The 27,983-nt window shown below is 45.1% G+C and overlaps 2 protein-coding genes across 5 annotated transcripts in view; both read left to right on the top strand.

Moving 5' to 3' along the window:
• Nucleotides 1-981: 981 nt before the first annotated feature.
• Tmem170a (transmembrane protein 170A) lies at nucleotides 982-16,499 on the top strand. Of its 3 annotated transcripts, none has more exons than XM_059263969.1 (3): nucleotides 993-1,287; nucleotides 10,109-10,210; nucleotides 13,153-16,499. In XM_059263969.1, the coding sequence occupies exons 1-3, from the start codon at nucleotides 1,149-1,151 to the stop codon at nucleotides 13,281-13,283; spliced, it is 372 nt and encodes a 123-aa protein (XP_059119952.1). In that variant the 5' UTR covers nucleotides 993-1,148; the 3' UTR covers nucleotides 13,284-16,499. The 3 variants fall into 3 exon arrangements, with proteins under 3 accessions (XP_059119953.1, XP_059119952.1, XP_059119951.1); XM_059263968.1 differs by having other exon boundaries at nucleotides 994-1,287; nucleotides 10,109-10,279; XM_059263970.1 differs by lacking the exons at nucleotides 10,109-10,210; nucleotides 13,153-16,499 and adding an exon at nucleotides 1,829-2,387 and having other exon boundaries at nucleotides 982-1,287.
• Nucleotides 16,500-22,572: 6,073 nt separating this feature from the next.
• Cfdp1 (craniofacial development protein 1) overlaps nucleotides 22,573-27,983 on the top strand; it is a 94,853-nt gene continuing 89,442 nt past the window's right edge. For both annotated transcript variants that reach the window (XM_059263972.1, XM_059263971.1), the window contains exon 1: nucleotides 22,573-22,784. In XM_059263972.1, the coding sequence (XP_059119955.1) occupies nucleotides 22,721-22,784 (64 nt within the window). In that variant the 5' untranslated portion in view covers nucleotides 22,573-22,720. The remainder of the gene's footprint in view (nucleotides 22,785-27,983) is intronic.

Below are 27,983 nucleotides of genomic sequence, written 5' to 3' on the forward strand. Positions count from 1 at the left end.
ATGGGAGGATATCAGAACAAGGAACTCAAACAGGGCTGGAACCTAGCGGCAGGAGCTGATGTAGAGGTCATGGAGGGGAGGTGCTTACTGGCTCACTTCCTCAGGCTGGCTCAGCCTGCTTTCTTATAAAACCCAGGACCACTATCCCAGAGATGGCACCACTTACTATGTCCTGGGCCCTCTCCCATTGATCACTAATTGAGAAAATGCCTTACAGCTGGATCTCACAGAGGCTTTTCTTTTCCTCAAATGAGGCTCCTTCCTCTCTGATGACTCTAGCTTGTGTCAAGTTGACACACAAAATCAGCCAGTGCACACTCAAATCCAAAACACATTTTTTTTTGTGTGGGGGTGGGTGGGTGTTCGAGACAGGGTTTCTTGTGTAGCCTTGGCTGTCCCGGAACACTCTCTGTAAACCAGGCTGGCCTGGAGCTCACAGAGATCTGACTGCTTCTGCCTCCCGAGTGCTGAGATTAAAGGTGTGCACCACCACTGCACAATTAACGTCTTATTTTGTTTATTGGTTATTTGGGTATCGAACCTACAGCCTTTTACAACCAACTGGGGTTGAAATCCAGGATATTGTGCAGCTAGGCTGGTTCTTTGCCAATACACACCCAGCCCTACACAGAAATTTGAGGACACTATTGATCATTTCATTTGTTTTTATCTATGTATTTATTTTGGGGGCTGTAATCTTTATAATGTTGATTAATTTATGATAAATTTATGTGCACAGTTCACGTGTGAAGGTCAAAGGACAACCTTCCACCGTGTGGGTCCTAGGGATGGAACTCAGATACCTCATGCTTGCAGGTAAGGGCTTTCCCCGCTGAGCAACCTCACTGGACTTGTCCTGCTAAAAGACGACACTAAAGCAGAACGCAACGCACCCAAACGGAGCAGGAGAGACTTGACCACTAGGGGGCGCAGCACACCGGGGGCCTTTTCCAACCGAACGCAGCGCCAGGGGGGCGGGAACAACCTTCGCCCCGCCCCCTCCATCTGCGGCGCCCTGTGATTGGAAGGGGAAACGATTACTTAGTAGCGCCGTTGGAGTGGCCGGGAGAAGAGGGCCGGCCAGAGGTGACGCCGTGGCGCCGGAGGTGCGGGGCCCCGCGGCACTCCGGGCGGTGGATGGCGGCGGGATGGAGCCCGAGGGGAGCGGCGGCGGCGGCGGCGGCGGGTCGGCCGGGCTCATGCAGCAGATCCTCAGCCTGAAGCTCGTGCCGCGGGTGGGCAATGGGACCCTGTGCCCCAACTCCACTTCGCTCTGCTCCTTCCCAGGTACGCCCCGCCCCGCGCCTGCGCACTGTGCACCTGTCGCCGCCCCCCCCACCCCCCTCCACCCCCAGGGCGAGGCCCAGGCCGCCGCCGAGTGGCACCCGGGTGCCTTGGGGCGACGCCTGTCCTGTCCCTCCGAGAGCCTGTCTGCTGACCCTGCCCTCCGACTCTGCCCTCCACCCATCTCCCCTCCAGCCGGTCTATGTAGGAATCACTTGCTCAAACCTGTTGCGGGTTCTCCCACCCACACCTTGAAGAACTTCAGCTTCGGAATTGCCCCTCCCTGCCACCCGAGCCTCACCGCCTCCTGTCAGGAGAGCTTTCAAAGTTACATTTACACAGCAGAACTGCCAGAGTTCAGAAAGTTGGGGAGGAGGAGAATTACCTCCCCTGGGATCCAGAGTAAAGGCCTTCGGGGAGGGCATGGTTTATTTTCTTTGGATTTTTGAAGGCAAGGCGACTGGGGTCGGGGGGGGGGGGTACGACAGAGGGGGCGGGGTGTTAGGGCGCCCCAGCAAAGTTGAAACTTGGACTTCGTAAACAGAGAAGCTGGGCCAGAGACATCGTCAAGGAAGACGGGAGGGATTGCGTGTTGAGCCAGGCACCTGTGAGTCCCATCCACTGGGCAGCGACTGCCAGGCGCCTCTCTGTGGACACCTGGGACCTGCCTGTGTAGTCGCTGGCAAAGTGGTTGTCGCTTTTTGCGGCAGCTGAAGATGTTAGCTTGTGATCTGTCTAAAATGAGAGTCCGGAAAAGTAATAGTGTCACCCTTGACAGTGAGGATTAAAAAGTAAATAAAAGTACACACGAACCCCTTTCTGGAGTCCCTTTCCAAATGATGAACAACAGTTCATACTCTCTGAGGATTAAATCAGTCTGGTTTTTTTAAATTCATTTTCTTATTTCTCGTCAACTATTTGGGAATTTTCCAAACCTGAGAAATTGAAACACAGTAAAACAAATACCCATATGCTTATGTTCAGTGTTAAAGTCACACACTGCTTAAAAACTGGGGCTCGGGTTGGGGATTTAGCTCAGTGGTAGAGCGCTTGCGGCGCAAGGCCCTGGGTTCGGTCCTCAGCTCCGGGGGTAAAAACCCAAAACTGGGGCTCATCAGGCAGTTGTGAGACCATCACCCATGAAGTTAGGCAAGCAGATGGCAGGCTACTTTAGATTATGGGGCCACAGTTGAATATTTGGCTTGTGTTGATGGAAATTTCATTATGCAAAGCATAACTTTTGGTTCTTCTTTCTCTCTGTCACGCCTATGTACATGTGTGTACAGATCACATTTTAACTTCCTGTACTGCAGAAGTCAGGACACTTTATGATTCTTCAGCTCAAAACTTCTGAAGCAGGGATGGGTTCTTTCACAGTCCCCAAGTCACAGCACTTCTAAAATATTTACCAGGCCTTATTTAAATTTTTTTTTCAATTAACCAGATAACTTTCTTCTTTCTTTCTTTCTTTTTCCCAGGCTTTCTTTTTTCTTTAAAAAAAAAAATATATTATTTTAAATATGTGTATGTGGACATGAGTGCAGGCGCCCCCGGAGGCCAGAGGCGGAGTTACAGGTGATTGGTTGTGAGCTGTCTGACCTGGGTGCTGGGAATCAAACTTGGGTCTTCTGGAAGAACAGCAATTACTCTCAGCCTCTGAGCCATCTCTCCTTTGTTGTTGTTCATGTTGTTTCTGTGTTCATTTGGTGGGAAAAAGACGTAGTTTATTAAGAAAGAGAAAGGCGGATGGCCTAGGGAGCTGAGAAAAGGACTGTTAAAAGTTCCACGAAGTCTGGGAGCTGATTGTTAGGTGTGGTGGCTTGCACCTTTAACCCCAGCACTCTGGAGTCTGGAGCAATCAGATATCTGAGTTCAAAGTCAGCCTGGTCTACACAGCATGTTCCTGGCCAGCCAGGGCTACATACTACAGAGACTTTGTCTTGAAAATAAATAGAAAGAATCATACATTGCATCTGATTATCCCGACTCTTTAGCATCATTTACACTAGTGTTTACTTCAGCTTTTTGTTTATTTTTCACTTTGACACTAACCTGGAACTCGCTGGGAACTGAACTTGGGTCCTCTGGAAAAGCAGTAACCACTCTTTTCCTTTTGTTTGTTTTTCGAGACACAAGTTTCTCTGTGTAGCCCTGGCTGTCCTGGAACTGGCTCTGTAGACTAAGCTAGCCTTGAACTCACATAAATCCTCCGGCTTCTGCCTCCCAAGTGCTAGAATTAAAGGTGTACACCACCCTCTGTCACAACAGCAACTGCTGTTTACTGCTGAGCCATCCCTCCAGACTTGATATGAGACTCCAGAGTATGGTTTACCCAGACTCACGCCTTCATCAAGCATCCGTCTGGCCCAGTGTGGGCTCCAGGCTGGAGGCATAAACACGGATGAGGGTAAAGCCCTCATTGATCACCATGTACTAATCACAAGGGCTAATCCAGTATGTACAGCCCTTGACCTCAAGTTGACCGATTCAGCAGTAAACATATCTCCTCCCTCCATCTTTATCTGGAATTCCAGCTAGAATGGGCACTTGAAGTTAGCCCTAGTTTGAGATGCTAAAGACCTCTCACTAGGAATCTTATTCAGGGTCCTGAGGCTGATTTCCTCTGTTTTGGTCACACAGAAAAGGTTATATTTAATTTATGCTAACTCATGCCCTGAAGTATTCTGTGGTTTCTCTGTACTAAAAAGCTTTGAATTGATTTTTTTTTAAACCCACCTTTGCACTTTAGCCGTTTAGGATTCTGCCAGATTCTCATTCTAACTTGCTCAAATTTCTTTTGTTGTCTCTGTGTTTGTTTGAGACAAGGTCTCATTATGCAGCTGAGGCTGCCAGAGGACCTGAGTCCTTCTTAGTGCTGAGGTGAAGGCCTGCACCACCATGACTGGCTTTTAGTTGTCATTTGTCACAATCAGGAATGACATTCATACTCTGAAGATAGGGATTTCACTAAAGTAATTTCATTTTTTTTTTTTTTTCCCTTTGAGTCAGGGTTTCTCTGTGTAATAGCTGTGGCTGTCCTGGAACTCACTCTGTAGACCAGGCTGGCCTCGAACTCACAGAGATCTGCCTGCCTCTGCCTTCCGAGTGCTGGGATTAAAGGCGTATGCCACCACTGGCCAGCAAAGTGATGCTCAATAAGCAACACTGTTTTGTAGTCAAGAATGGATCCAGCTTGGACAAGTCAGTTATTCATTCACTGAACAAATATTTACTGATTGTGGTGTATCTGGTTTTTTGTTTTGTTTTTTAAGATTTATGTCTACTTATGTGTATGAACATATGTGTACGGATGCCCATAGGGGCCAGAAGAGGGCATTGAATCTCTGGGAGCTGGAGTTACAGGTACTTGCCCATTGTGGGTTTTGGAATGTGAACTCTGGTTCTCTGCAAGAGTAGCAATGGCTCATAACTGCTGAGTCATCTCTCCAGCCTTCCGGTTGTGTTGGGGTATCTGTTAGAAAGGCCTTGACAGACAAAACAAGAGCCCCTCCATATGGATCATTCATTTCAGTGGAGAGATACAGAGAAAAGTAAGGACACCATACCTGGTCATGAGTGTGAGAGGCAGAGTACATGGCTGAAGTGTCAAGGGATGGAGTGTTGTTTTACATAAGATGATCAGGGCCTGGTATGGTGGCACACACCTGTAAACATAGCACTTAAATGGCTGAGGCAAGATGGTTGTGCATTTGAGGCCAACCCTCCTGAGCTACATCCTGAATTCAAGGCAAGCCTTGGCTGTTGTGGAATGCTCCCCCCTCCTTCCCATGGGCTCATAAGTTTGACTGCTCAGTCCCTAGTTGGTAGAACTGTTTTGGGAAGGATTAGTGAAAGACCCCCGAAGGCAGTCTTCCCTCAGGAGAGACCCTCGCCCAAGGACCACACCGAGACCACGGATCAGATGCAAACAGCAAGAGGCTTTATTCAGGAACACGGGTACCCGGGGCGATACAGTCTCTCGAGAAGCTCAAGGGACTGGCGCGCCCACGGGCTGGAGCAGAGGTTTTTTATAGGGTCGGGCACGGGTACAGAAACAAGAAGCCCGGTTACAGAGTTTTGATTGGATGATGCAAATGAGGCCAGTTCTGATTGGATGATTCATATGAGGCCAGGTTCGAACCCAGGTCAGCTCGTGGTTTCTCCCCGAGCTCGCCCACGCCTAGCTTCTGTCTAGGGTACAGGGTGTTTTTCTGACCTTTTAGTTCCTTGCTCTGGGGCCTGGTGGCTAAGTACAAATGTTCTGTTTATCCCATGTCCGTTAACTGAACTCCTCAGTACCTCTCAGGCTTTATTCATAAGCAGCTGAGCTAAGCTATGTTAGGCGGGGAGGCTGGGGGTCTTTCATTAGGAGATGTGGCCTTATTGGAAAGAGGTATGTCACTGGGGGTGAGCTTTGAGTTTCAAAAGCCTACACCAGGCTCTCTGTCTCTCTGCTTTGTGCTCGTGGGTTGGGATGTAAGCTCTTAGCTACTGTTCGAGTGCCATGCCTGTCTGCTTCCTGCCCTGGTGATAACGGACTTACCTTCTGAAACTGTAAGCAAGCTCCCAATTAAATCACAGTTGAGTGATGCAGGCCAATGGGCATGAGCGTCCGGGCAGCCTAGTTCCAGCAGGGAGTCACAGCACTGAGAAGACTCTGGTCCCCAGGTGGCCTCTCAGACTTGGACTTCCCAGCTTACAGAACCTTGAGCCAAAAAGATTGTGTTACAGCAGCAGAAGGCCGCCACTAGAGCCGCCAAGGAAAACACAGCTGATAACGCACTGGCTGTGAAGCAGGAGCAAGGAGATGTAAGCCAGGGAAACATTTTGACAGTGTGTTGAGCCAGAAATGAAAAGAACTCCACATCAATCAATAAATAGCTATTAAACAGTTGGTAAATTGAGGTACAGTAGATTAAAAAGAAATCACTTAGGTTTTTTTTTTTAATGTTTTAAGTTTGCTGTAGCTTTTAAAATCTTGTAATCATCCTGTCTGAGAGTATTTTTATAAACTACTCATTTCATGTAATAAAGCCTTTCTTGCCCCTCAAGTGTTTTAAGTCGTACTGTACGTGGGCACTGAAGAAGCCAACACATAGGACTCAGGGTGTGCATGGGGGTAGTGCGTCCCTGTGTGTTGCTGCCCCACAGCTCAGAATGGTGCCGCTAGGGCCCGGTAGCCCTCCTTGGCTAGGTGCTGTGCTCCAGGGGAGGTAGCAATGAGTGAGTGGGTAGGTGTCTTGGCAGGCTGCTGGAACACAACTGCACAGGCTAGACATTTGAACAGCTGGTTGTTTCCTCAGTCTGGGTGCTAATCAGCATCAGGATTTCCTTCCTGCCTTTCAGGGAGCAGCCTTGTTACTGTGTCTTGGCGGTCAGGGGTGGGGCGGGGTGGAGTTAATATTTCTCTTACAAGACAGTTAAAGGTGATGAACACCTTTAATCCCAGAACTCAGTAGGCAGAGGCTGATGGATCTGTGTGAGTTTCAGGACAGCTTGGGCTACATAGTGAGACCCTGTCTCAAAAAACAAAATATAGTGCTGTCAGATTTAGTGTGAATTTGGGGGAATACAATTCAACCCACAGCAGTTGGATGGTACACCTAGGCCAGACTCACATATGTGGGAACTACTAACTTGATGTGTCTCTGGTGAATCGGGCACTGTCGCCTCCACATCCACCACTCTGGGCAGCCAGTAAGAAGCCCTCACTGCAGCCGCACAGAGGGGTCCAGCCTCAGGTCAGTGGTGTTGGACAATAACTGGGTGGTGACTGCTGTAAGTTCCTGGGGGTGGATTCACATTCATTTGTTCATTGTGGGGCCACAGCCTTCCCAGAGTCGTCACAGAACTTTCTTGCAGGCCCCATACTTCAGCAGTTACAGTTTCAGAGTGATGGGAGTCTAGATGGGGGGTGGGGGGGACACTCAAAAATGGTTTGGCTTTTTTTTTTTTTTTTTCCGGCTTGGCTTGGCTTGGCTTTGTTTTGTGACATATCTGTGGCCCAGGCTGACCTCAAACTCATAGTGATCCTTCTGCCTCAGCTGCCCAAATGATGGGAACTACGGTATGAGTTACTGCTAAACCTCTGACACCCTAGTCACCAGACCAAACACTGTCAGTTATCAGTTATTTCCAACAGGCTTTGAGCCCTAGATGGGGCATCTGTGAGGTTTTCTGAAGAGTCATCCTGGGGGCTAGGGAAGATGACTCATCTACTAAGAGCACTGGCTGCTCTTCCAGAGGACTCAGGTTCAATTCCCAGCACCCACATGGATCTCACAACCATCTGTAATTCCTGTTCCAGGAACTTCTGGCTCCCTTGGGTACCAGGCATGCCACACACATACAGACAGGCAAAGCACCCATACACATTAAATAGATGTTTTTAAAAAAATCATCTAGCCCTCAAAGACCCAGGTTCAAGGTTTCAGAGACCACAGTCCATAGTCAGTTGGATGCACTGTTTTGGGGGCTGTGGTGAGGTACCATGGCCTGGTGGAGCAGAGCTGCTCACCCAATGGCAGCCAAGAAGCAGGAAAGAGATAGTCAAGGAGCCACCCCTAGTGACCTGCTTCCTCTACCTGGGCCCCACCTTCTACTTTCCACCATCTTCTGGAATATTACTACTAGCTAGGGACCAGTGTATGAGCCTGAGAGGGATACTTCCTATGCAGACCTAAGCTGCTGCTGATGTAATCCCATCCACCTGTGTGCCTGTCACTGTCAAGTGCTCCTGTAAATGTTTGTTCTGCTTCACAGCAGATCTCGGCAAGCTTGGTCTCTGTGGAGACATTTGGCATGGTCTGGAGATATTTTTATGTCACATCTGGGAACTGAGTACTATTGGCCAGTGTGTGCTAAGAATGTGTGAAGCCCTGGGTTCAGTCTCTAGCATCAGAAAGGGGAAAAAAAGGTTAATATCTGAATTAGAGTCCTCTTTAAGAGTAGAGGTCCAGCCTGGCAGTGGCAGTGCATGCCTTTGATCCCAGCACTTGGGAGGCAGAGGCAGGCGGATCTCTGTGAGTTTGAGACCAGCCTCGTCTACAAAGGGAGTTCCAGGACAGCCAGGACTGTCACACAGAGAAACCCTGTCTCGAAAAACAAACAAACAAAAGAGTAGTGGTTGTCAGTAGGAGCCAGCTCTGTGTTGTTTTGTTTTTTCCTGAGACAGAGGCCCATGTAGCCCAGGCCAGCCTCCAAGTTGAAGCTTAGCAGATGACTGAACTTGTGAGCCTTGTGCCTGTACTTCAAGTGCTGGTTACAGGTGTGTTCACACCCAGCTCTGTAGCCTTCTTTCTCACCTACCTGCCTTTTGTCTTCAAGCCAGCCAGACATGTGTATTTACTATTTTTTAAAAAAAACTTATTTATTTATTGTGTATACAGTGTTCTGCCTTCTGTAGGCCAGAAGAGGGCACTAGATCTCATTGTGCATGGTTGTGAGCCACCATGTGGTTGCTGAGAATTGAAATCAGGACCTCTGGAAGAGCAGCCAGTGCTCTTAACTGCTGAACCATCTCTCCAGCCGTGTATTTACTATTGTTGTTGTTATTTCTTCCTCCTCCTCTTCCTCTTAGTTTTTGAGACAAGGTCTTGCTATATAGCTTAGGTTGGTCTTGAACTCATGAACATTCTGCCTCTGTTTCCCTAGTGCTGAAATTACGGGCCTGCCCTACCAGGCAGGTTTTTATTTCACATTTTAAAGAGTTTTTGATACCTTGATTAACAGTATTTATTTTTTTATTGCTATTTATTTGCTTATTTTGAAACAGTGTCACTTTGTAGATATTTATTGGCTTGTGCTAGCATAGTCGAGAAATCATGTAGGTCTTTTGACCTGTGGACTAGATTGCCTTGCCTTTCTCCCGCTCTTGTACTCTTGAGAGTACATGTAGCTTGCTGGGTTGGTTAGCTCTTCCCTTAAAGGGCCTGAAGACTTCCATCTTCTAAGCTCCGTAGGCTCACAGTGTCTGCCACTGATAACAGCCTTGTTCGTGTTCGAGAGCTTTCATAGACAGGACTTAGTGAGCAAGCCTGGGTCGAAAGATGTCTGTGTCTCCAAGTCCTATGATGAGTTTAAGTCCTCAATACGGAAACAGGAGATCAGCTGTGTGTGGTAGTTTGTGAACCCTTTAAACACCATCAGTGTTTAAAGGTGTGGTGGCAAATGCCTATAATACCAACTCAAGGGAAGCAGGAGGTTCAGAGTTCAAGGCCAGCCTCAGATACATGAGTATGAGGCTGTTCTGGGCTACATGGTGAGACCTGTCTCACAAAAACAAAGGCCTGGAGAGATGGCTCAGCAGTTAAGAGCACTGACTGCTCTTCCACAGGACCCAGGTTCAATTCCCAACACCCACATGGCAGCTAACAACTGTCTGTAACTCCAAGATCTGACACCCTCACATAGACGTACATGCAGGCAAAAGCACCAATGTACATAAAATAAATAATTAAAAAAAATAAGGTTTCTCCCCTACTTTAAAAAACCAAACAAGCCGGGCGGTGGTGGTGCGTGCCTTTAATCCCAGCACTCAGGAGGCAGAGCCAGGAGGATCTCTGTGAGTTTGAGGCCAACCTGGTCTACAGAGCAAGATCCAGGACAGGCACCAAAACTACACAGAGAAACCCTGTCTCGAGGGAAAAAAAAAACAAAAACAAAAACAAAACAAAACAAAAACCACCACCACCCAAACCCTCTAGAGTACAACTAAATGCTGTGAGAATGGGAGTAACGGGTGCAGCGGCCTGGACCGAGCCCCTTGGCGGGGCCTCACTGGGAAGGACGGTGACTCCAGCTCTGCCTTTCTCTGCCCTCACAGAGATGTGGTATGGTGTGTTCCTGTGGGCACTTGTGTCCTCTGTCTTCTTTCATGTCCCTGCTGGATTACTGGCCCTCTTCACCCTCAGACATCACAAATATGGTAGGTTCATGTCTGTAAGCATCCTGTTGATGGGCATCGTGGGACCAATTACTGCTGGAATCTTGACAAGTATGTTAGACATTAAAATACCAGTCAAAAACTTGCGATGTGGTTAGTCACCTAATTTTAGGACTCCTTTTATAGATATAGGAGGAGGGGGGATGTAGCTCAGTGGTAGAATGCTTGCCTCGTGAGCACAAAGCCCTGGGTTTGGTCTCTAGCACTGGGAAGAAAAAAAGGTGTGTGCTATGTGTGTGTTGCATGTGTGCACACACACAGTGAATTTTAAAGAGTTAGCTTTTAAGTCTGGATCTTGTTTTTTTAACGTATTCCTTTTTGGGTTTTGCTTTGTTTTTTAGCTCTCAAGCCCCTTACCTGGCTAATCTCTTTGGCTTCCTAGGCCAGATTTGAAGCTTTGTGAGACAGGCCACGAGCAAAATAGAAAGATTTGGTTATAGAAGCTTCAGCGCCTTTCTCTTCCAGTCTGACTTGACTTGGCTTTGCAGAATGGTTCCCTAATTGCTTCCGCTCTTTTGGGTGTGGTTCCTTTAGGGATGGAGATAAATCTGATGATAGGAATTCTTTTAAAGAAAGATAATTGAGGGCTAGGGATGCAAAGCTGAATGGCAGAGCTGGCCTAGCGTCTGAGGCTCTGGGTTTGACCCCAGCTCCACACACAAAGGAAGTGCCTGATTTGTGTGTTTCAATCCTCCGTGCTCCCCTATGGAGCAGGCTTTCTTGTTGGACTATCTTTGGATTTCCAGCCCCCAATATCAACCCAGAGACTATTAGCTTAGGCTTGTCCCACTAGCTCTTATAACTTAAGTTAACCTGCTTTTAATCTGCCACATGGCTTGGTTACCTCTACTCTGTATCATATGTCCAACAACTTCTGTGTCTCCCTGGCTTCTCACTTAAGTGCACCTAGATTCCTCCTCCTCTTCCTCTCTCTCCCTGGAAATCCGTCTATCCTCTCCTGCCTAGCTATTGGCCATTCATCTCTTTATTAAGCCAATCAGAAGGTCCTTGGCAAAGACATATCTTCACAGTGTACGAAAAGATTATCCCACAATACCCCCACCCCCAGACTTCCTGACCAGAGACCGGAGTAGCATGGAAATTACAGACTATTTTTAAACCTGCTTCTTTTTTTGTCTTTGTTTTGTTTCATTTCACTAACACAATTAGAGGGACCAAAATGAAGCTTGAATCATTTCTAAATTCATACTTACATAGAAGCATATGTATTATCTATAAATAAAAATTTAAAAGCATCATGAAAATAAAAATTATATTTTATATTAATAGCCACAGATTGTATTTTTATGTGGATTTTGTGTATATATATATATATCATAAATTTATTTATGAAACATAGGAATGTAACATTCCTAATTTGTCACTTATTTTATTTTCCCTGTGAATTTTTAACCCTGAGCTTTGAGCAGAAATGTCCATTGGTCTCTTTGACTTTCTTTTTTCTTTTCTTTTCTTTTCCTCTCTCCCTGTCTCTCTCTCTCTCTCTTTCTTTCCTTCTGAGGCACCGTAGCCTAGTTTCTCTGTGTCCTAATTGTGTCGCTTAACACTGCAGTAGCCACACTGAATTTCTGGCCCCTGGGACTGGTCTCTGTCAGTGAAGCAGAGATGAACTACCCACCCTGCATCCTTGAATGCTGATTAGATGAGATGTCTCATTACAGAGTAGAATGCTTGGCACAGTAGTTGGCACACAGTCACTGAATATGTGCTCGTTTCTGTTTTCAGGATTGGGGGTAGTTTTTTTTCTTCCTGTTCTCTGTAAGATTTTCCTTTCTTCCTCGTCATCCATGTCTCATGTGAAGGCCCAGATCAAGTTCCTCAGGCTTCTTTTCTTTTCAAGGAAGCTCAGTCAGTACAGAGGTGCCATGGAACTTGTGCTCTGAGATTAGTGGCATTGATTGCCACTGGAGGCAAAGTCAAATATCTAACACTGTTTGCTTGTTAAAACACATTAATAATATCTCACATCACAGTTTAAGAATGTGTAGTCTTCCTTTCTTTTGGGGATGCTGAGAACGGAACCCGTGGCATTGTGCATGCTAAGCATGTGCTTTATCATTGATCCACAGCCCCAGCCTACCTGTAGATATTTGATGGAGTCATCTGTATTCTGTGAGTTCCTGTGACTCTCAGATGGATAGCTGGGTCCACACCAGTGTTTGTGCAGAATGTTAGATGGGTTGGGGGGTCTGGATCAACACATGTGCTTGTGTAGAATGTTAGATGGGGGTGTCTGGGTTGACACAGGTGTTTGTGTGCTATGCTCTTACTCTCTTGGAAGTTGTAGTCACTATAATAAGGAAAGCAGTGACCTGGGAAACAGAAGGGACCCTGAGTTCTCTGCCCTGGTGCCCTTTGAATAGCCTTAGGGCTCAGAATGCTGTGTTACTTTCTCACTCCTTTCTTTCTTCCTCACTCCTTTCTTTCTTCCTTGGATGGAGCCCTCAGTATAATAGCAATCCCAGTGGAGCTGGGATTCCCTGTGGCCTGGAAACATTTCTAGATCTGTCTCAGTAGATTGTCGTCCATTGCCAGGAATGAGTTGGTGCCCTTTCAGTGATAGGCATGGGGCTAATTGAATGGCACAGGAGTGAAGAGAGATGGTGGACCATGGGGGAATTGCTGTCTTGTCCTGTCCTCTTGACTACTTCAGATCACTCAGTAAATATGAGGTGCTCAATCGTAGGGGGTACAAAGCTAAATGCTGACTTGCAAACCACACAAAGAAAGTTAGTGTGGACCAGAAAGGACAAGGAACACAAAACTTCTGACATAATTAAATGCAAAGTCTGTCTCCCAATAGTGAAATTTTTAAGTGTTATATTTTAGTGACGTCATTAATCTCAGGCTTTGTTTTATTAATTGATGTTTTTTCTCTTTTAACACGATTCAATTTGGACCAGGTGCAGCAATTGCTGGGGTTTACCGAGCTGCAGGGAAGGAGATGATCCCGTTTGAAGCCCTCACTCTTGGCACTGGACAGACGTTCTGTGTAGTGGTGGTCTCTTTTTTACGGGTTTTAGCCACCCTATAGCATATGCCCTTTCACTGGGATGTCATACCTGCGTTTTATAGACTCCTCAAAAGGCAGAGATGGTGTCCTGGTTTCTTCATTCCTCCGATGGAAACGACTTGGAGGCAGGAGAATGTGAAGAACACCGCAGCTCTTCCTTCACTTAGAAGCTCCAGCAATTGAAGACCCTTGCGGGCACTTCTCATTCCCAGCCAAACCAAGCTCCTCGTCTTTCTTTTCTTTTGGCTATTTAAGTTTTACATGCATATCTTCACCTAAGCCAACGATGCCTCAAGTTTGCATCTTTCGAACAAGAATTTGCATCATTATTTGCAAAAATGCAACATTGCTGTTTCACAGAAACAATGGAAAATGCTGTTTAATTTCAAGGAAGCAGGCTGCACTGTACTAAAAGCTTATCGTTGTGAGGGTAAAGCCAAGTTGGCTTGGGGTGAGAACAGTTTGAGAACTGGTGGAATGTAACGGGAAGAAGAACTGAAGTTAATTCAAAGTAACAGCTTTGGTTCCACTGTCAAAAGTAGGTGACTACTGAGAATGTGACACTTCATGGTTAACTATCTTGACCTCTGATTATTTAATATATTTTAAGAGATGTGAATTTATCATTTGATCAAAATAAGCTAGCTAGCTGAGATTTTTTTTTCTTTTCTTTCTTCTTTCTTTTCTTCTTTTTTAAGATGTGAGGACTTGCTTTGTTACCCAGGCTAGCCCAAACTCCTGGGCTCAAGTGATCTTCCTGCCTCAGCCTCCTGAGTAGCTGGGACTATAGGCATCACCATCATGTTTAATTTAGGCTCTTTTTCCAAATAATTTCCATGATATCTTTACCTATCACCTTTAACGCTGCCCATTTTATTTACTTTCTCTAGAAACATGCAGACTTTCTTAAGTAGCTTGAGTTGAACTTCAAAACCAGACAGGTTAGATGCTCTTGGGACATTCAGGCACAAGTAAGACACTTGCAGGATTCTGTTATAGTTTTTCTTCCTAATTTAAGTGTATTTGATGACTCTCAAACTTGTGGAGTACTGCTGAAATGAGTTAGTGGTTATTGGTTTCCTTCTGTGTTTACCTAGCAATGGCTCCTCAGCCCACTTCGGCAGTATTTGAGTATCAACTCCCAGAAAGTGCCTAAAACTTCCTCTTATTCAAGAGAATTTATATCCTTAAGGAGATAGTTTTTAACTTTATTTTAGCTATTTTACTTTTTAACTCTACTGCCTAACTTTGTTTTTCATTAAAAAGACCTGTGAACTGTGACATTCAGAAGGGAAAGGGATGTAAAAAAGTATGCGCCTTTTATCATTTTAACGGTTTTGTATAAAGTACAATGTTCTTTTTGTTACCTGTTCTCAAAGTAGCCTCCGGTATTTAACTCTCACATTTTAAAAGGAGAATGTTCATTGTGAGATTAAGACTGACAACCTATGAGGGCATAAATTTATCTTAAAGCAATATGCTTTCAGCTTCTGGTTAGAAATAGCCAGGAGGGGACCAGCAAGATGGTTCAGCAGGTGAAGGTGCTTACCTCTGACCTGAGTTTGATTCTTGGGACCCACATGGTGGAAGGAGAGAACTAACTCCTGCAAGTTGTCCTCTGACCTCCATATGCTGTTCACATGCATGAATAAATAAATAAATAAATAAATAAATAAATAAATAAATAAATAAATAAATAAATAAATAAGAGTAATAAAAATTTTAAATAGCCAAGAGGACCTCTGTGGGCACTTGCACTTATGTGCATATATTCCCTATCCCCCACATACACATAAATTTTAAAATAAGGTAAAATAGCCAAGAGGGTCAATTTTTCCAGGAATTGCTGGGGGAAAATTGCAGGGGTGGCCACAAAAACCAGTTGGCTCTTTCCTTTAGACCACCACTTGTTAAAACTTCAGTGACAGGTCAGATTTGGTGGGCAGTTGAAGTGCAGATAAAGGGCCCTTAATATTCCCCAGAAATAAGAGCAATCTTTCTTTTGACAAAAGACTTCCATTTTAGTCTCAGGGGCTGTGAATTGAGAAAACAACCTTTCAGTTGGAAAACTGGAACGTTGTCCTCTGCATTCTGGGAAATGACCACACCATTTATGGAAGAGCACCGTACGTAGAGTGCTTACCAAACACTCTTTGGGGTGTAATTTCACACCCTAAGCACATAGCTGAATTGGTGATTAAAATGTTAGGTCTTTGTGTTTACAGCCCACACACAAAAGTTAGGGCATTTTGAAGGACGTTTTTGTTTCCATCTGTTTCTTGTTTATGTTTTATCTGCTCTTAAAAAATAAAGAACTTGAACTGTAAAATGTATCTTCAAATTACTGAGTATTTCATCTATCCCAATGTGTGTCAAGCATTCTTTTGTGAATAAGTGTTTATAGACTCTATAGACTGAGCTTTGTAAAGGCTTGATATGTTTTCATTTGAATGATAAACCAAGAATGCTTTCCACTTTGATCCCTGTTCCTCATCTTCCTCTTTTCTCTTGTCTCAAATGCAGATTTACTTGTCATGATTTCTGTAGAATACATCACCTTATACAATTTCTTCAGGAGGTGTCTCCCACTACGGACTTTCTTGGACCCTGATCCCTGCATTTATATTTCCACTTCTCACCCCCTCTTTTTAAATTCTGAGATGGAGGGGTAACCCCCAACCAAAAAGCTGATCTCTTGATTCCTTAGTGAATTGTGGGATAAAAATTAAGTTTGTGTCCAAAAGTGTAATGATTATTATGTGAGCAAGATGTGTCTTGGGGCTGTTAACTTCCTTTGGAGCAAGACACTCCTTAGGAAATGCTGGCACTAGTGAGAAGCCATTCGTGCCAATACTGGTGTCCTTCCTGTGTCCTGTAGGTTTCTAAGTTGTATGTTGGCTTTTGATTCCAATGTCCTTTTGACCGCCCCGTTTTTCATTAAGTTCTTGTGACACTGCAGAACACCCAACCTTCCCCAAGGAACTGTTTCCTGGAATGTGAAGCCCTGGTGTCGTTAGTGGCCCACATGCAGAAGGTTTTGTGAACTTGTATTTCTTTCTGTGTACTATGTAAGGCTGGTTATGACCAAAATCAGCTCAACTTTTTATATTAGGTTATTGCACTTAACTGCTATAGTCCAAGCGATCAAATCTTTGTACATTAGAAACTTGTTTAAATTTTATTTTTCTACTGACATTTCTAATGCTAGTATGTTTATCAATAAAGAATTACTTTAAATTCTTTGAGTTGGAATTGCATTTTTTTGTTTGTTTTTAGATTTTATCTGAGGCAATGTCTCGCTCTATTCGTGTCTAGCCTCCAACTCCTCATGAAGCCCAGGCTGGCCTTGAACTTGTGGCAGTCTACCTGTCTTTGCCTCCCAAATGCTGGGCTTATGGGTGCATCACCACACTCAGCTCTGGAGTTGGTTTTTTTCTTTTCTTCTCCCTTCCCCATTTATTTATTTATTTTGGGGCAGGGTCTCACTATGCAGCCATGACTGAAACTTGTTTAAAGGCTGGCCTCGAACTCAGATCTGCTGCCCCCAGCCTTCCAAGTGCTGGGATTAAAGGCATGTGCCACCATGACTGGACCCCTACCCCCATTTTTAATTTATTTATTGGTGGGAGCAAGGGCATGTGCTTGTCATGGCATATCAGTAGAGGTCAGAGAACAGCTTTCAGGAATCAGTTCTCTCCTTCAACCATGTTCGTCCTTGGGATCAAACTCCTGTCAGGATCGGTAAACGGATGTCTTGCCAGCTCCTGGAATTACATTTCTATTGTAATCTTTTATAATGGAATTATGTATGCTTTAATTGTATTTCTCTTAGGTTCAACATTTTTTTTTTGTTTGTTTTGTTTGCCCTGGCTGTCCTGAAACTAGATCTGTAGACCAGGCCTGCCTCCAACTCAGAGATCCACCTGCCTCTGCCTCCCGAGTGCTGGGATTAAGGGTGGGCACCACCACCACCTGGCTTATGTTCAACGTTATAATAATTTATAATAAAATTCTCTTTCAAAGATGTGCTTAAACTGTGCTTAAGGTGAACATCCCTCACTAACTTTACTGATCCGGACATATATTCACATCAAGAAGCTTCGTATGGGGCCTAAAAAGATGACTCAGTGGAGAAGGCATTGGCTGTGCAATTATGAGGACCAGAGTTCAGATCCCCAACACTCACAGAACAAACTGTAGGCACAGGGACCTACCTGTAATTCCTGCACTCTGGAGGGAGAGATGGATCCCTGAAGGTTCATCAAGAGGCCCTGCCTCAGTAAATAAAATATAGCACGAGGAAGACACTAATGTCAACCTCTGCTTTCCGTAGGAACATCTGCCCAGACACATGTGAACGTATATGTACACCATACATGTGAAAAAAAAATTGGTGTGCTCTTGGACTAGGATGGCTGAGTAATGTGCAAATTATATATTATTTCAGTGGTCCACTGGAGGAGAAACTCTAGATTTCCATAATTTAATGTACTCAGTGACTAATATGCCTCTTTTATTTTCAGCAGGGTGGGTCACTCAGCCTTGGGTAGTTTGCCATCCATTCTATCTTATAAATTTTTGTTTGTTCATTTTTTGTTTTTAGACAGGGTTTCATTATTTTCTCTGGCTATCCTGGAACTCACTATGTATACCAGGCTGGCCTTGAACTCACAGAGATCTGCCTGCCTCTGCCCCTCAAGTGCTGGGATTAAAGGCGTGCACCACCACACTCAGCTATAATTTTTTTTTTAAGCATACAGTAAGTACACAGATCTTGACTGTACAGCTTGGTAATTTTTTGCACATGTGTGTACTTATGTGACTACCTGTCAGATCAGAGACATGTTTCTGCCATCCTGGAAGGATACAGAGTAACAGGCGTGGACAGTCAGGGTTCAGCCAGAAGTCCCCATGATTGTATGGACCTGAGACATAATGAAAGGAACTTTGAATTTCCATAAAAGTGACAATCCAAGCTTGAAGGTGGAGACTGGAAGATGACGAGCTAACGGTGCTAAATTTGGCAGGGATGATCCTCTAAATTATTGCCAAGACATCAGTGAACCAAGCGCCTTAAGAGGCTTAGCACTGGTCTAACTGTTGCCCTGACTGGAGGGATCCTTGTTGTCTGGCTTTGGCCTGTTTTTGTCCTGCTGGATGATGACTTCCTGTTGCCATATTTAATTTTTTTTTTTTTTTTGAGAAATTAGGACTCTAGACTGTTTGAAATCCATCTATTTTTAAGTGCTGACAACTTTTCTTTCTTTCTTTCTTTCTTTCGTTCTTTCTTTCTTTCTTTCTTTCTTTCTTTCTTTCTTTCTTTCTTTCTCTTTTTTTGGTGCTGGAGATCAAGTCCAGAGCCTTGGACTCACACTACTGCCCTTAAGCTACACTTGAATTGTACAGTGTTCCTAGATCCATCGGCACATGTTTTAGAGCTAGAGTTGACCTGCTACCCACCATTTTTAAAAAAGCATCTCCAAGCTAGGGAGCTGGCTTAGTTGGTAAAACGTTTGCAATGCAAGCATGAGAACCTGAGCTCAGGTCTCCAGCACACACCCACACAAATGCTGGGCAGGTGTGGAGGCTCCTTTGAAACCTTAGTGCTCAGGAGGTGGAGGCAGGGGATTCCTAGGATAAGGGTGGCTAGCTCTGGGTTCAAGAAACAGAGAGAGAGATCCTGTCTAAAGTAAAGCAGAGCGTGATTGAGGAAGACATTCAATACTAACCTTTAGTTTCCACATGTGCAGAAGTGCAAGCGCAAACACACACACACACACACACACACTTATATGCACATGTGAACATGGATATACCACATACAGGTAGCCCTCCTCAGATAAACAGCCATGCATGGTGACTCAGGCCAGTGATCTCAGTGCTCAGAGCCTGAGGCAAGAGTATTATCACAAGTCTGAGGGTGAGTTTAGGCCATGCTGGACTACAGAGGCCCTCTCTCAAAAAAAAAAAAAAAAAAAAAAAAGAATGGAAAAAGAGAATCTCGTAAGTACTCGAAACTATGCAATAGTTCTCATACTGGCTGGGAATTTTAGTTGGGAATCTGACCTTCATTAGTGTTAGGAGAAATGGGAGAGGATTGCTGGTGAATACCAACATATCTTCTTTGGAGAATGCCCTCCATGATGGGCTACACTACTAGTCACAGGGAGTGTTTATAATATCCAAGAATAATAAGGCCAAGAATAGTGAAATTCAAAAGACTGTGTCTAAGTTTTCCTATTATTCTATTATTTTCAGATAAGAAAAGTCTGTTTTAGGGCCAGCAAGATGTCTCCATGCGTAAGGACACTTGCCACCAAGCCTGACGACCGGAGTTCAATCCCTGGGACCTGCAAGTTGGAAGGAGAGAGCAGAGCCCTGCTGATTCTCCTCTTATCCCTGCTTGTTCATGATGTAAGCACATGCAAGAGGGCACGCACACCAAATAAAAAGTTTTAAAACAGAAAAGTCTGTTTCAAGGAATCATAGGCCTAAATGTAAGAACTAAAACTCTCCAGTCTTAGAAGGATACTAAAGTAAGAGTCATGATCTTGGCTTAGGCCGTGTTCTTAGATAAAATACCTAAAGCATACACGGATGACACAATAATAGATAGACTTCATCAAAACTAAAAATTCACGTTCAAAAGGAATTACCTGTGGGGTTATTGCTCCCTCTCAACAGCGGCTCGGCTCCGTGGGGGAGGGGTGAAGGAAACAGAGTCATGACGAATCTCCCGGAAGCAGACTCCAGAGACCGGCATGGAGGTACAGATCTGGTTTAATTGTATGTTCACTGGCATATATGCATCCATTACCCCATCAGTTAAGGTCATGTTAAGTTGCTGTCCAGTGAGTCCGAACGACACACAACCGTGTTATGTGGGGGTGTACAGTGGGGGCAGTATGTCCAGGCCGTGTGGGCAGTATGTCCAGGCCGTGTGGGCAGTATGTCCAGGCCGTGTGTCTGCAAATGAAGGGCAGGAAGCAGACAACGCCCTAGGTTTTGGCGCCAAACCACAGGGTCTCCAGTTAGCTGGGACTCCATTATGAGTCATCTGGTGTTCCAGAGACTCAGGTCTGCTCAAACAGCCGCAGGGGGTGTTGGTGCTTCTCACATTCCCTGTCCTTTAGTGACGCCATCAGAAACAGAGACTGACCCCTCACCTACCAAGAAGTGCAAAGAGGCCTCCGAAGATTGGAGGAACTATTCTCTAGTCAGAAATACAGAAGACTGATATCCAGGATACAGAAAGTACTTACACTGTCAATAAAACCAGTTGTAAAATGGGTGAAGATTCTGAGGAGACTGTGTGTGTGTGTATGTGAGAAAGAGGGTTTCACTGTGTAACCCTGGCTGGCCTGGAACTCACTATGGAAACCGGGCTGGCCTTCAACTTACAGAGATCTGTCTGCCTCTGCTGGGGTTAAAGGCATGTACCACCACACCTGACTGAAAAGGCATTTTTCCCCCCAAAGACCATATACAATGACCAATAAGGACATAATATTTAACATCTTTTGTCATCAAGGAAATACAAATCAAGATTATAATGAGATGCCATTTCATAGCCTTTAAAAAGACAACCTTGGGTGTTGGCAAGGATGTAGACAGAGAAATGGGTTCTCATAGGCTGCTGCTGCTAATATAGACAGGGCATCCTCTTGGAAAACAGTCTAGCAGTTCCTCAAAAGGTAAAACATTATTATATGAGGGCACAATTCCACATTTGAAAACACCATGCTAAACACCACAAAAGACCACACATAGTATTATTCTTTTTACATAAAATGTCCAGAACAGGCAAATCCATAGATACTGGTGATTGGGTGGAATGGGTGTGAGCACCTGAGTTCCAGGACAGCCAGAGCTACATAGTGAGACCCTGTCTCAAAAAACAAAAACAACAACAAAAAAAGCCCCCTTGTATAGTGTGCCTTGAAAGCTTTAATTATACCTTGACCAAGGGGCTGGTTGAGAAAGGCGGTGTTTGAGGCATGAAAATTTGGCTTTCAGTTTCGTATTGTTTTCTTTCTTTTATCTTTCTTTTTTTTTTAAATTTTATTTATTTATTTTTCCTAGACAGGGTTTCTCTGTTTAGTCCTGGCTGTCCTGGAACTCACTCTGGCCTCCTGGCCTCGAATTCCAAAATCTGCCTGCCTTTGCCTGGGTGGTAGTGGCGCATGCCTTTAGTTCCAACACTCAAGAGGCAGGGGCAGGCAGATCTCGGTGAGTTCAAGGCCTAATCTATACAAAGCAAGTTCAAACACAGAGAAATCCGGTCTCAAAAAACAAAAACAAAAACAAAAAAAAGGCCTGCGCCACTGCCAGGCACATTATGGTTTTCTGACAGGCCATCTCATGAATCCACAAATTTTTCAGATTTTTACTTGTTTTTATTTTACGTGTACGTGCCTGTGTACCTGCGTGTGTGTATGTGTGTCTATCATGGGCATGCCTGGTGTCCACCGAGGTCACAACTCCAGGGTGGTTGTGAACCATCGTGTAGTGGGTACTGAGAACCGAACCCAGGTCCTCTGCAAAAGCAGCAAGTACTCTTAACCTTTGAGCCATCTCTCGAATCCCCACAAAGCCACAGATTTAATTGCTTTTCCATCTTTCCCATTGCTTCGTCATGTACTATAAGTGTCAGTTTAGCACTTCGTGCAGTGGCTTCACTCACAGATAAGCAGATTTCCTTTCGTCTTTTAGTTGGTTACCCTATTGTTGATTCATTAACATTGAACTCGCTACCAACACCACTTGTAACTCAGGCCTGAAACGCAACTTACTTAACAGGCAGATATTCTCAGTAAGGCACAGTCTTCTTCGCTTAGAATATTAGAGTTTCAGTAGTATTCTTGGGAGCCATTTTAGACTGCAAAATTATCCAGAAAAAAACAAAATGCAGGGGGAAACGCATTAAAACTGTGCTAAAAGACTGGATACTAGCGGTAAAGTTGAACCAAGAAGGCGGAGCTTCAGCCTTCTTCCCAGCTCAAAAGTCGCTGGGAATTTAGCACAGTATCAACTCTTAGTTTTTACTTGCTGCGCATGTCCGGGAGTAACATTTTAATCATTGATTTAAGAGTTACAAAAACAGTTACCAAGTAAGCGATCTGAAAATAAAAAAGACACGTATAAAGAGAGACATCTGTATTTCCGCAGATAGGCCGTTCTCCAGCGAGGATGCACGGTAGAGCTGAAGACTACAAGTCCCAGCATGCATCGCTTCCGGGTGGATCCGAAATCCCACAAGGGCTAGGAGAGTGTAGGATGATCGACCGCACCAGCCGGAAATGTCGTATTTGACCACGTGGCACCGCCTGCGCATGTGCGCACGCTTTCAGGGCTGCCCTAGCGGCTGGTCCAGCACCTCTATGGTCTCGCCCTAGAGCTTTGCTATTTGGGGGCAGTGGCCGCAGTCGTGTGGGTAGCAGGCCCCAAGTGACAGCAGCATGGAGGAATTCGATTCCGAAGACTTCTCCACGTCGGACGAGGATGAGGACTACGTGCCGTCGGGTGAGTGATAAGGCTTGGAGCGAGAGGAGGGTTGTTCCCACGCTTCACGCCTCACTCGAAGCTCTCCAGGTTCCTCAGGGCGTTGGCCTCATGGCCTCGAGTTCCCCGGGGCGCGTGGGTCCGGCGTCCCCGTCCTCAGGACCCTGGCCCACCGCCGGCCTGGAACGCGCGTGGGTCGGTTCTGCACAGCTGCTCTCCTGGGCCGCCGCCCCCTCGGAGCGCGGGAACTGGCGCGTGAAGCTGGCAGGCTGAGCGAGCGCACCGTCGCTCCGAAGCGTTCTGGAAGCCGACCCGGACATTGGAGGTTGTTTTCAGGGAATTGCCAGCTCCCTCCTCGTCCGAGACGGAGCTGTCTGCCTCTCGTCTCACAAGGGATCGGCTTGTTAGAAAGTTCATGTGATAATGTATTTTAGTCTCTTTACAGTGGCTCCTCATTGCCCACTTTTAAGAACTTTTTAAAAAGTTTTATTTTTAAAGATTTGTTGTGTCATGCGTATCACTGTTTTTCCTGCATGCATGTCTGTGCATCATGTGCATGCTTAGGGCTTTTAAAGGTCAGAAGAGGGCATCCGGATCCTCTGGAACTGGAGTTACAGGTGGTTGTGAGCTGCCATGTGTGTGCTGCCAACCGCGAACCCTGGCCCTCTGCCAGAGCAGCAAGTGCTCTTAATCGCTGAGCCATCTCGCCAGCCCCTTATTACTGTTTTTGTGTGTGTGTGGCAGTGTGTTCAGGTGCCCAGAGAGACCAGAAGGCAATGTTGGATCCCTTGGAGCTGGAGTCACACTCAGCTGTGAACCACCCAACATGGATGCTGGGAACCAAAGTCAGGTCCACCGAAAGCGTAGCACACGCTCTTAACGGCGTGGCTCTCTTTTTTTTTTTTTGGTGGGGGAGAGGGGCACGTTAAGAATCCCAAGTTATGTGAGGTCAAGACAAATCTTTTTAAAATTTTTTATTCATTTATGTATATGGATGTTTTGCCCGCATGTACATCTATCTGTGCATTATATGCATACCTGGTGTCTTCAGAGGCTAGAAGAGGACATCGGATCCCCTGGAAGTAGAGTTACAGATGATTGTGATCCATTGAATGGGTGCAAAACTTGAGTCCTTTGAAAAAGCAGCCAGTGCTCTTAACCACTGAGCCATCTCTCCAGTCCAAGGTATCTTAATATGAAAAACTTATCTTGTACCTTGTCCTGGCTTAACCATTTCCTTAAAGTTATTTATTCCAGTGTAGTTGCTTAGGGATTGTGAATAAGAAGGCTTGCTCTACAGCATGAGGCCTTGAGTTCCAAGACCAGCTCCCATGTAAAAGCTGGAAGTAGCTTGTGGGTGCCTTTAACTGTGACATTTTGAGTACTGACGGACACCATTCTGGGATCTCACTGGCTTAGTGAGCTTCTGGTTCAGTGAGAAACACTGTCTCAAAAAATAATGCGTGAAAAGATCCTAGAGGAAGACACGGGCATCTTCCTTCAGCCACTGTACACACACAGACACATACACACAGTCTTTCACACACACCTCTTAGTCATTCTTATCCATCCAATCACAGAGTTACGTTGTGCCAGGTGTGGTAGTATAAGCCTATAATCCAGAAACTTGAGGGGCTCTGAGGCAGGAGGATTGCTATAAATTTGAAAATAGCCTGGTCAACATTGTGAATTCCAGGCCAGCCAAGATAATGTAATAAGACCCTGTCCTGGGGGAAGGGAGGGAGTCTGGGAAGATACCTCAGTTGGTAAAATGCTTGCCTAGCAAACCAGAAGACCTGAATTCAGTTTCCAGAATTCATGTGATAAAAATGCCTGGTGTAAATGCTCAATGCTTATATGATCCCACTGTGCTGGGAAGACACAGGGCGATGTCCTTCTGCAAGCCAGTTAACCTAATTTGTGAGCTCCAGACCAATAAGAGACCTTTTTCAAAAGAGGTGGACAGCTTGCTTAAGAATGATATTCTAGGTTGGCCTTTGCCCTCTACAGGAAGGCATACACATGAGTACCACTAGGGATGGGAGAATGCAGTAAAAATTTTAAGATTTAATTTTTTAATTTCATATATATGCCTGCATATGTATGTACACGTGTGTGGTACCTGGGGAAGCCGGAAGAGAATGTCAGATCTCCTGAACTTGGAGTTTCAGGTGTCATGGTGCTGGAAGTGGAATTCCAGTCCTTTCTGAAAGAACGGCAAGGGCTCTTAACCACCGAGCTCTCTCTTCAACATCCTCCCTCCAAACGGTTTTTAAATCTATTTAAAAAAATTGTTTTTAGATTTTTGTTTCTGTTTTTGAGACAAGGTTTCTCTGTGTAGTCCTGGCTGTCCTGGAACTCACAGAGACTCGCCTGCCTCTGCCTCCCGATGGCTGGGTTTAAAGGAGTGCGCCACCACTGCCTGGCCCATTTTTAGGTTTTTAAATTGTATTTTATGTATATGAGTGTTATGCCTGCATATTGCTTGTGTGCTGCTCGAAGGGGTCGGGAGGAACTGGAGTTAGAGATGGCTGTGAGCCACCACGTGAGTGCAAGAGTAAGAAGTGCTCTTAAGGCCAAGCCATCTCTCCAGACCCCTCCCCAGCTTTAGAATCTAAAGCTTTTGTTGTATCTGGAAAGTTACTGGGCCAATTTCATGGCTGTCATTTTACTCTAGACTACCATCATCCTTCACTAGGAGTGTTCAGAATTTTCCGACTTTTTCCTCATTCCACCTACCAACATTTACTCCTTCTTCACCCTCAGAAGCTGAGGAATAAAACCCAGGTCTCAAACAAGCTAGCCAAGTGCTATGCCTCTGAGCCATCCCCACCCCACCCCATTCTCTCTAACATTGTTCTTTTGCCGACAACCAGAGTGACCATTTTTGGAAATCAGTTTTCATCTCATTTTAATGAAAGTTATGCATATACATACTCAAACATAGTCAGATATTTCAGTCCATTTAAGGAAACTGCTTTCCTCTTTTCTAGCTTGGCTTTGCTACTTTCTTTCTTTCTTTCTTTCTTTCTTTTTTTCTTTCTTTCTTTTTTTTTTTTTTTTTTTTTTTTTAAGACAGGGTTTAGCTATGTAGCTTTGGAGCCTGTTCTGGAACTTGCTCTGTAGACCAGACTGGCCTCAAACTCACAGAGTTCTGCCTCCCAAGCACTGGGATTCAAGGTGTTCATCACCACCACGCGGCCTGCTAGTTTCTTTTGAGTTAAGTCATACATAGTGAGTTTCTTCTTAGCATCGTATCTCATTCCCCTGTCTCCAGCATACATTCTTCAACCTCTCTTCAATTCCTCTTCAAAGGAATTACTCCCTCCTGCCATTGTACCCGTTTTGATTAGATAAGTATTCCGTTTACCTTTTTGCTGATTGTATGGACACCTGTTCACAGCTGAGCCATGGGGTGTGCTGTGATTGCTTCAGCTGGACTACCTTCCTCTGGAATTAGTGATTGTCTGTTTTGTTTTACGTGTGTTTAGTGTGTGACCACAGTGTGCATGCAGGCGGTAGACGACAACATGGAGTAGGGTGCTGTCCTTCCACCATGTGGCTTCCAGGGATGGAGCTCAGGTTGTCAGGGCTGGTGGCAAGTGCTTTTATCCACTGAGCCGTCTTGCTGTTTCTCATTTTTAACTTAGTTGTCCATGCTCTGGTCTTTCAGAATTGCCAGAATCATCGCCCAGCATACTTAGATTCCTTGGGTTTTTATCTCCATCTCTTGGAAGTTTATCTTTACCTTGGCCTTGCTTCATTTTGGTGTGGTTTCTCTTTCTCTGCCTGTTGGAATTCTAAACCTTGGGTCTTCCGCCATCATGACCACTCTTTCAGGTCTCCTCTGTTCCTTTTCTGTATTCCCGTGTTCCGGCCTGGCCTTGAAGTCCATATGTAACTGGTTTAACTTTGAGTTCCTGATCCTCCTCCCTCCACCTATGCAGTAATTCTAGGTGTGGGCCACCGTGCCTGCCTCAGATTCACTCATTTTCGGTGTGTGCGGTCGTCTTTTTTGACATGTTCCACCAAAATGAGAAGAGAACATTTAATGGCTTCCTGAGGAAGGAGGCAAGGCAGAAACTTTGTTCTGAGACCTAGAATGTCTAAACGTTACCTCAGGCCTGTTTGATGGTTGGTTGATAACAGAAGCCTAGGCTGGGAGGAGTTTTCCATCAGAATTGTGAAAGTTGCTTGGCTTGCTGGGTCCCAGAGTCGCCAGCAAGTCTGTCTTGTGGTCTGGAGATGCAGCTCGGAGATAGGGGGAGGGCTTGCCTGGCCTGTGCAGTATCTCGGGTTTGCTGCCCAGTGCTCGCTGTGTAGGATCTCTTTGTCTCCGAAGGACTTTCTCTTTGCTGCCATATTCCTGATGCTGGAGTGTCATCAGTGTCCTCATACACTTTGGCATGACTTGGTCGGTAGTCAGTGAGCCTTCTAGAAACTTCTCCCTGGAAGTTTTTTCTGGAATCTTCACTGTTGTGTTGAGCCTGTCTTAGACCCTCTGCACTGTTGTAGTTACGGTGTTCTTCCCCCACCTGCCTCCACCCAGACAGGTCCCCCTATAAACTCATGGCTTCCTTCAGTCTCCCCACAGATGCTGTGCCTGGATTTTGTTTGGAATCGCACTGAATCTGTAGGTCAGTGTGAGGAGAATGGATAACAGTCTTCTCTACCAGTCTGTGAACATGCTCTCCTCTCTATGTAGGTCTGTTATTTCCAGTTGTTTATTTATTGCTAGAACACAAGAACATTATACTTTGGTTTTTGGCATGCTAATCTTGCATTCTTCAAACTTGTTAAACCACATATTAGTTCTGGAGGTTTGTAGGTTCCATGGTATTTTCCAGGTAGATAACTAATTATGTCAAGGCTGAATAGGAAGCTTTAGTCTTTTTCTGATACTTTTGTATTTCTATTGCTTGACCTATTGCGCTAGACACTCTCTCTGTGGTGTTGAAGTGGGAATGATGAGAAGGGTCATTCTTTAGCTCTTGGCTATCTGTCTTTAAGGAGGCTGAGAGGATATCAGTGTTTCACTATTTAGAAAGAGGTTAACTATTCCCTGTTCAAGAATGCCTTTTGTGTGCACATACCTTTAAAATACTTGAATGATAACTCACTGCTAACCTAATCACACAGTGCTTCCAGGCGTGTGCTTTTGTACCATCCATTTTACAGATGAAAAGACTGAGGATCAGAAAGCATAAGCAGATAGTTGAA

The sequence above is a fragment of the Peromyscus eremicus genome, chromosome 5 (assembly GCF_949786415.1).
Source record: "Peromyscus eremicus chromosome 5, PerEre_H2_v1, whole genome shotgun sequence".
Taxonomy (NCBI): domain Eukaryota; kingdom Metazoa; phylum Chordata; class Mammalia; order Rodentia; family Cricetidae; genus Peromyscus; species Peromyscus eremicus.

What these genes read in the sequence shown, in the direction of transcription:
- Tmem170a (XM_059263968.1), top strand. Translation starts at nt 1,149, where the DNA reads ATGGAGCCCGAGGGGAGCGGCGGCGGCGGCGGCGGCGGGTCGGCCGGG. An exon ending in TTCGCTCTGCTCCTTCCCAG is followed by an intron (nt 1,288 to 10,108) that starts GTACGCCCCGCC and finishes CTGCCCTCACAG; the next exon opens with AGATGTGGTATGGTGTGTTC. An exon ending in TACTGCTGGAATCTTGACAA is followed by an intron (nt 10,280 to 13,152) that starts GTATGTTAGACA and finishes AATTTGGACCAG; the next exon opens with GTGCAGCAATTGCTGGGGTT.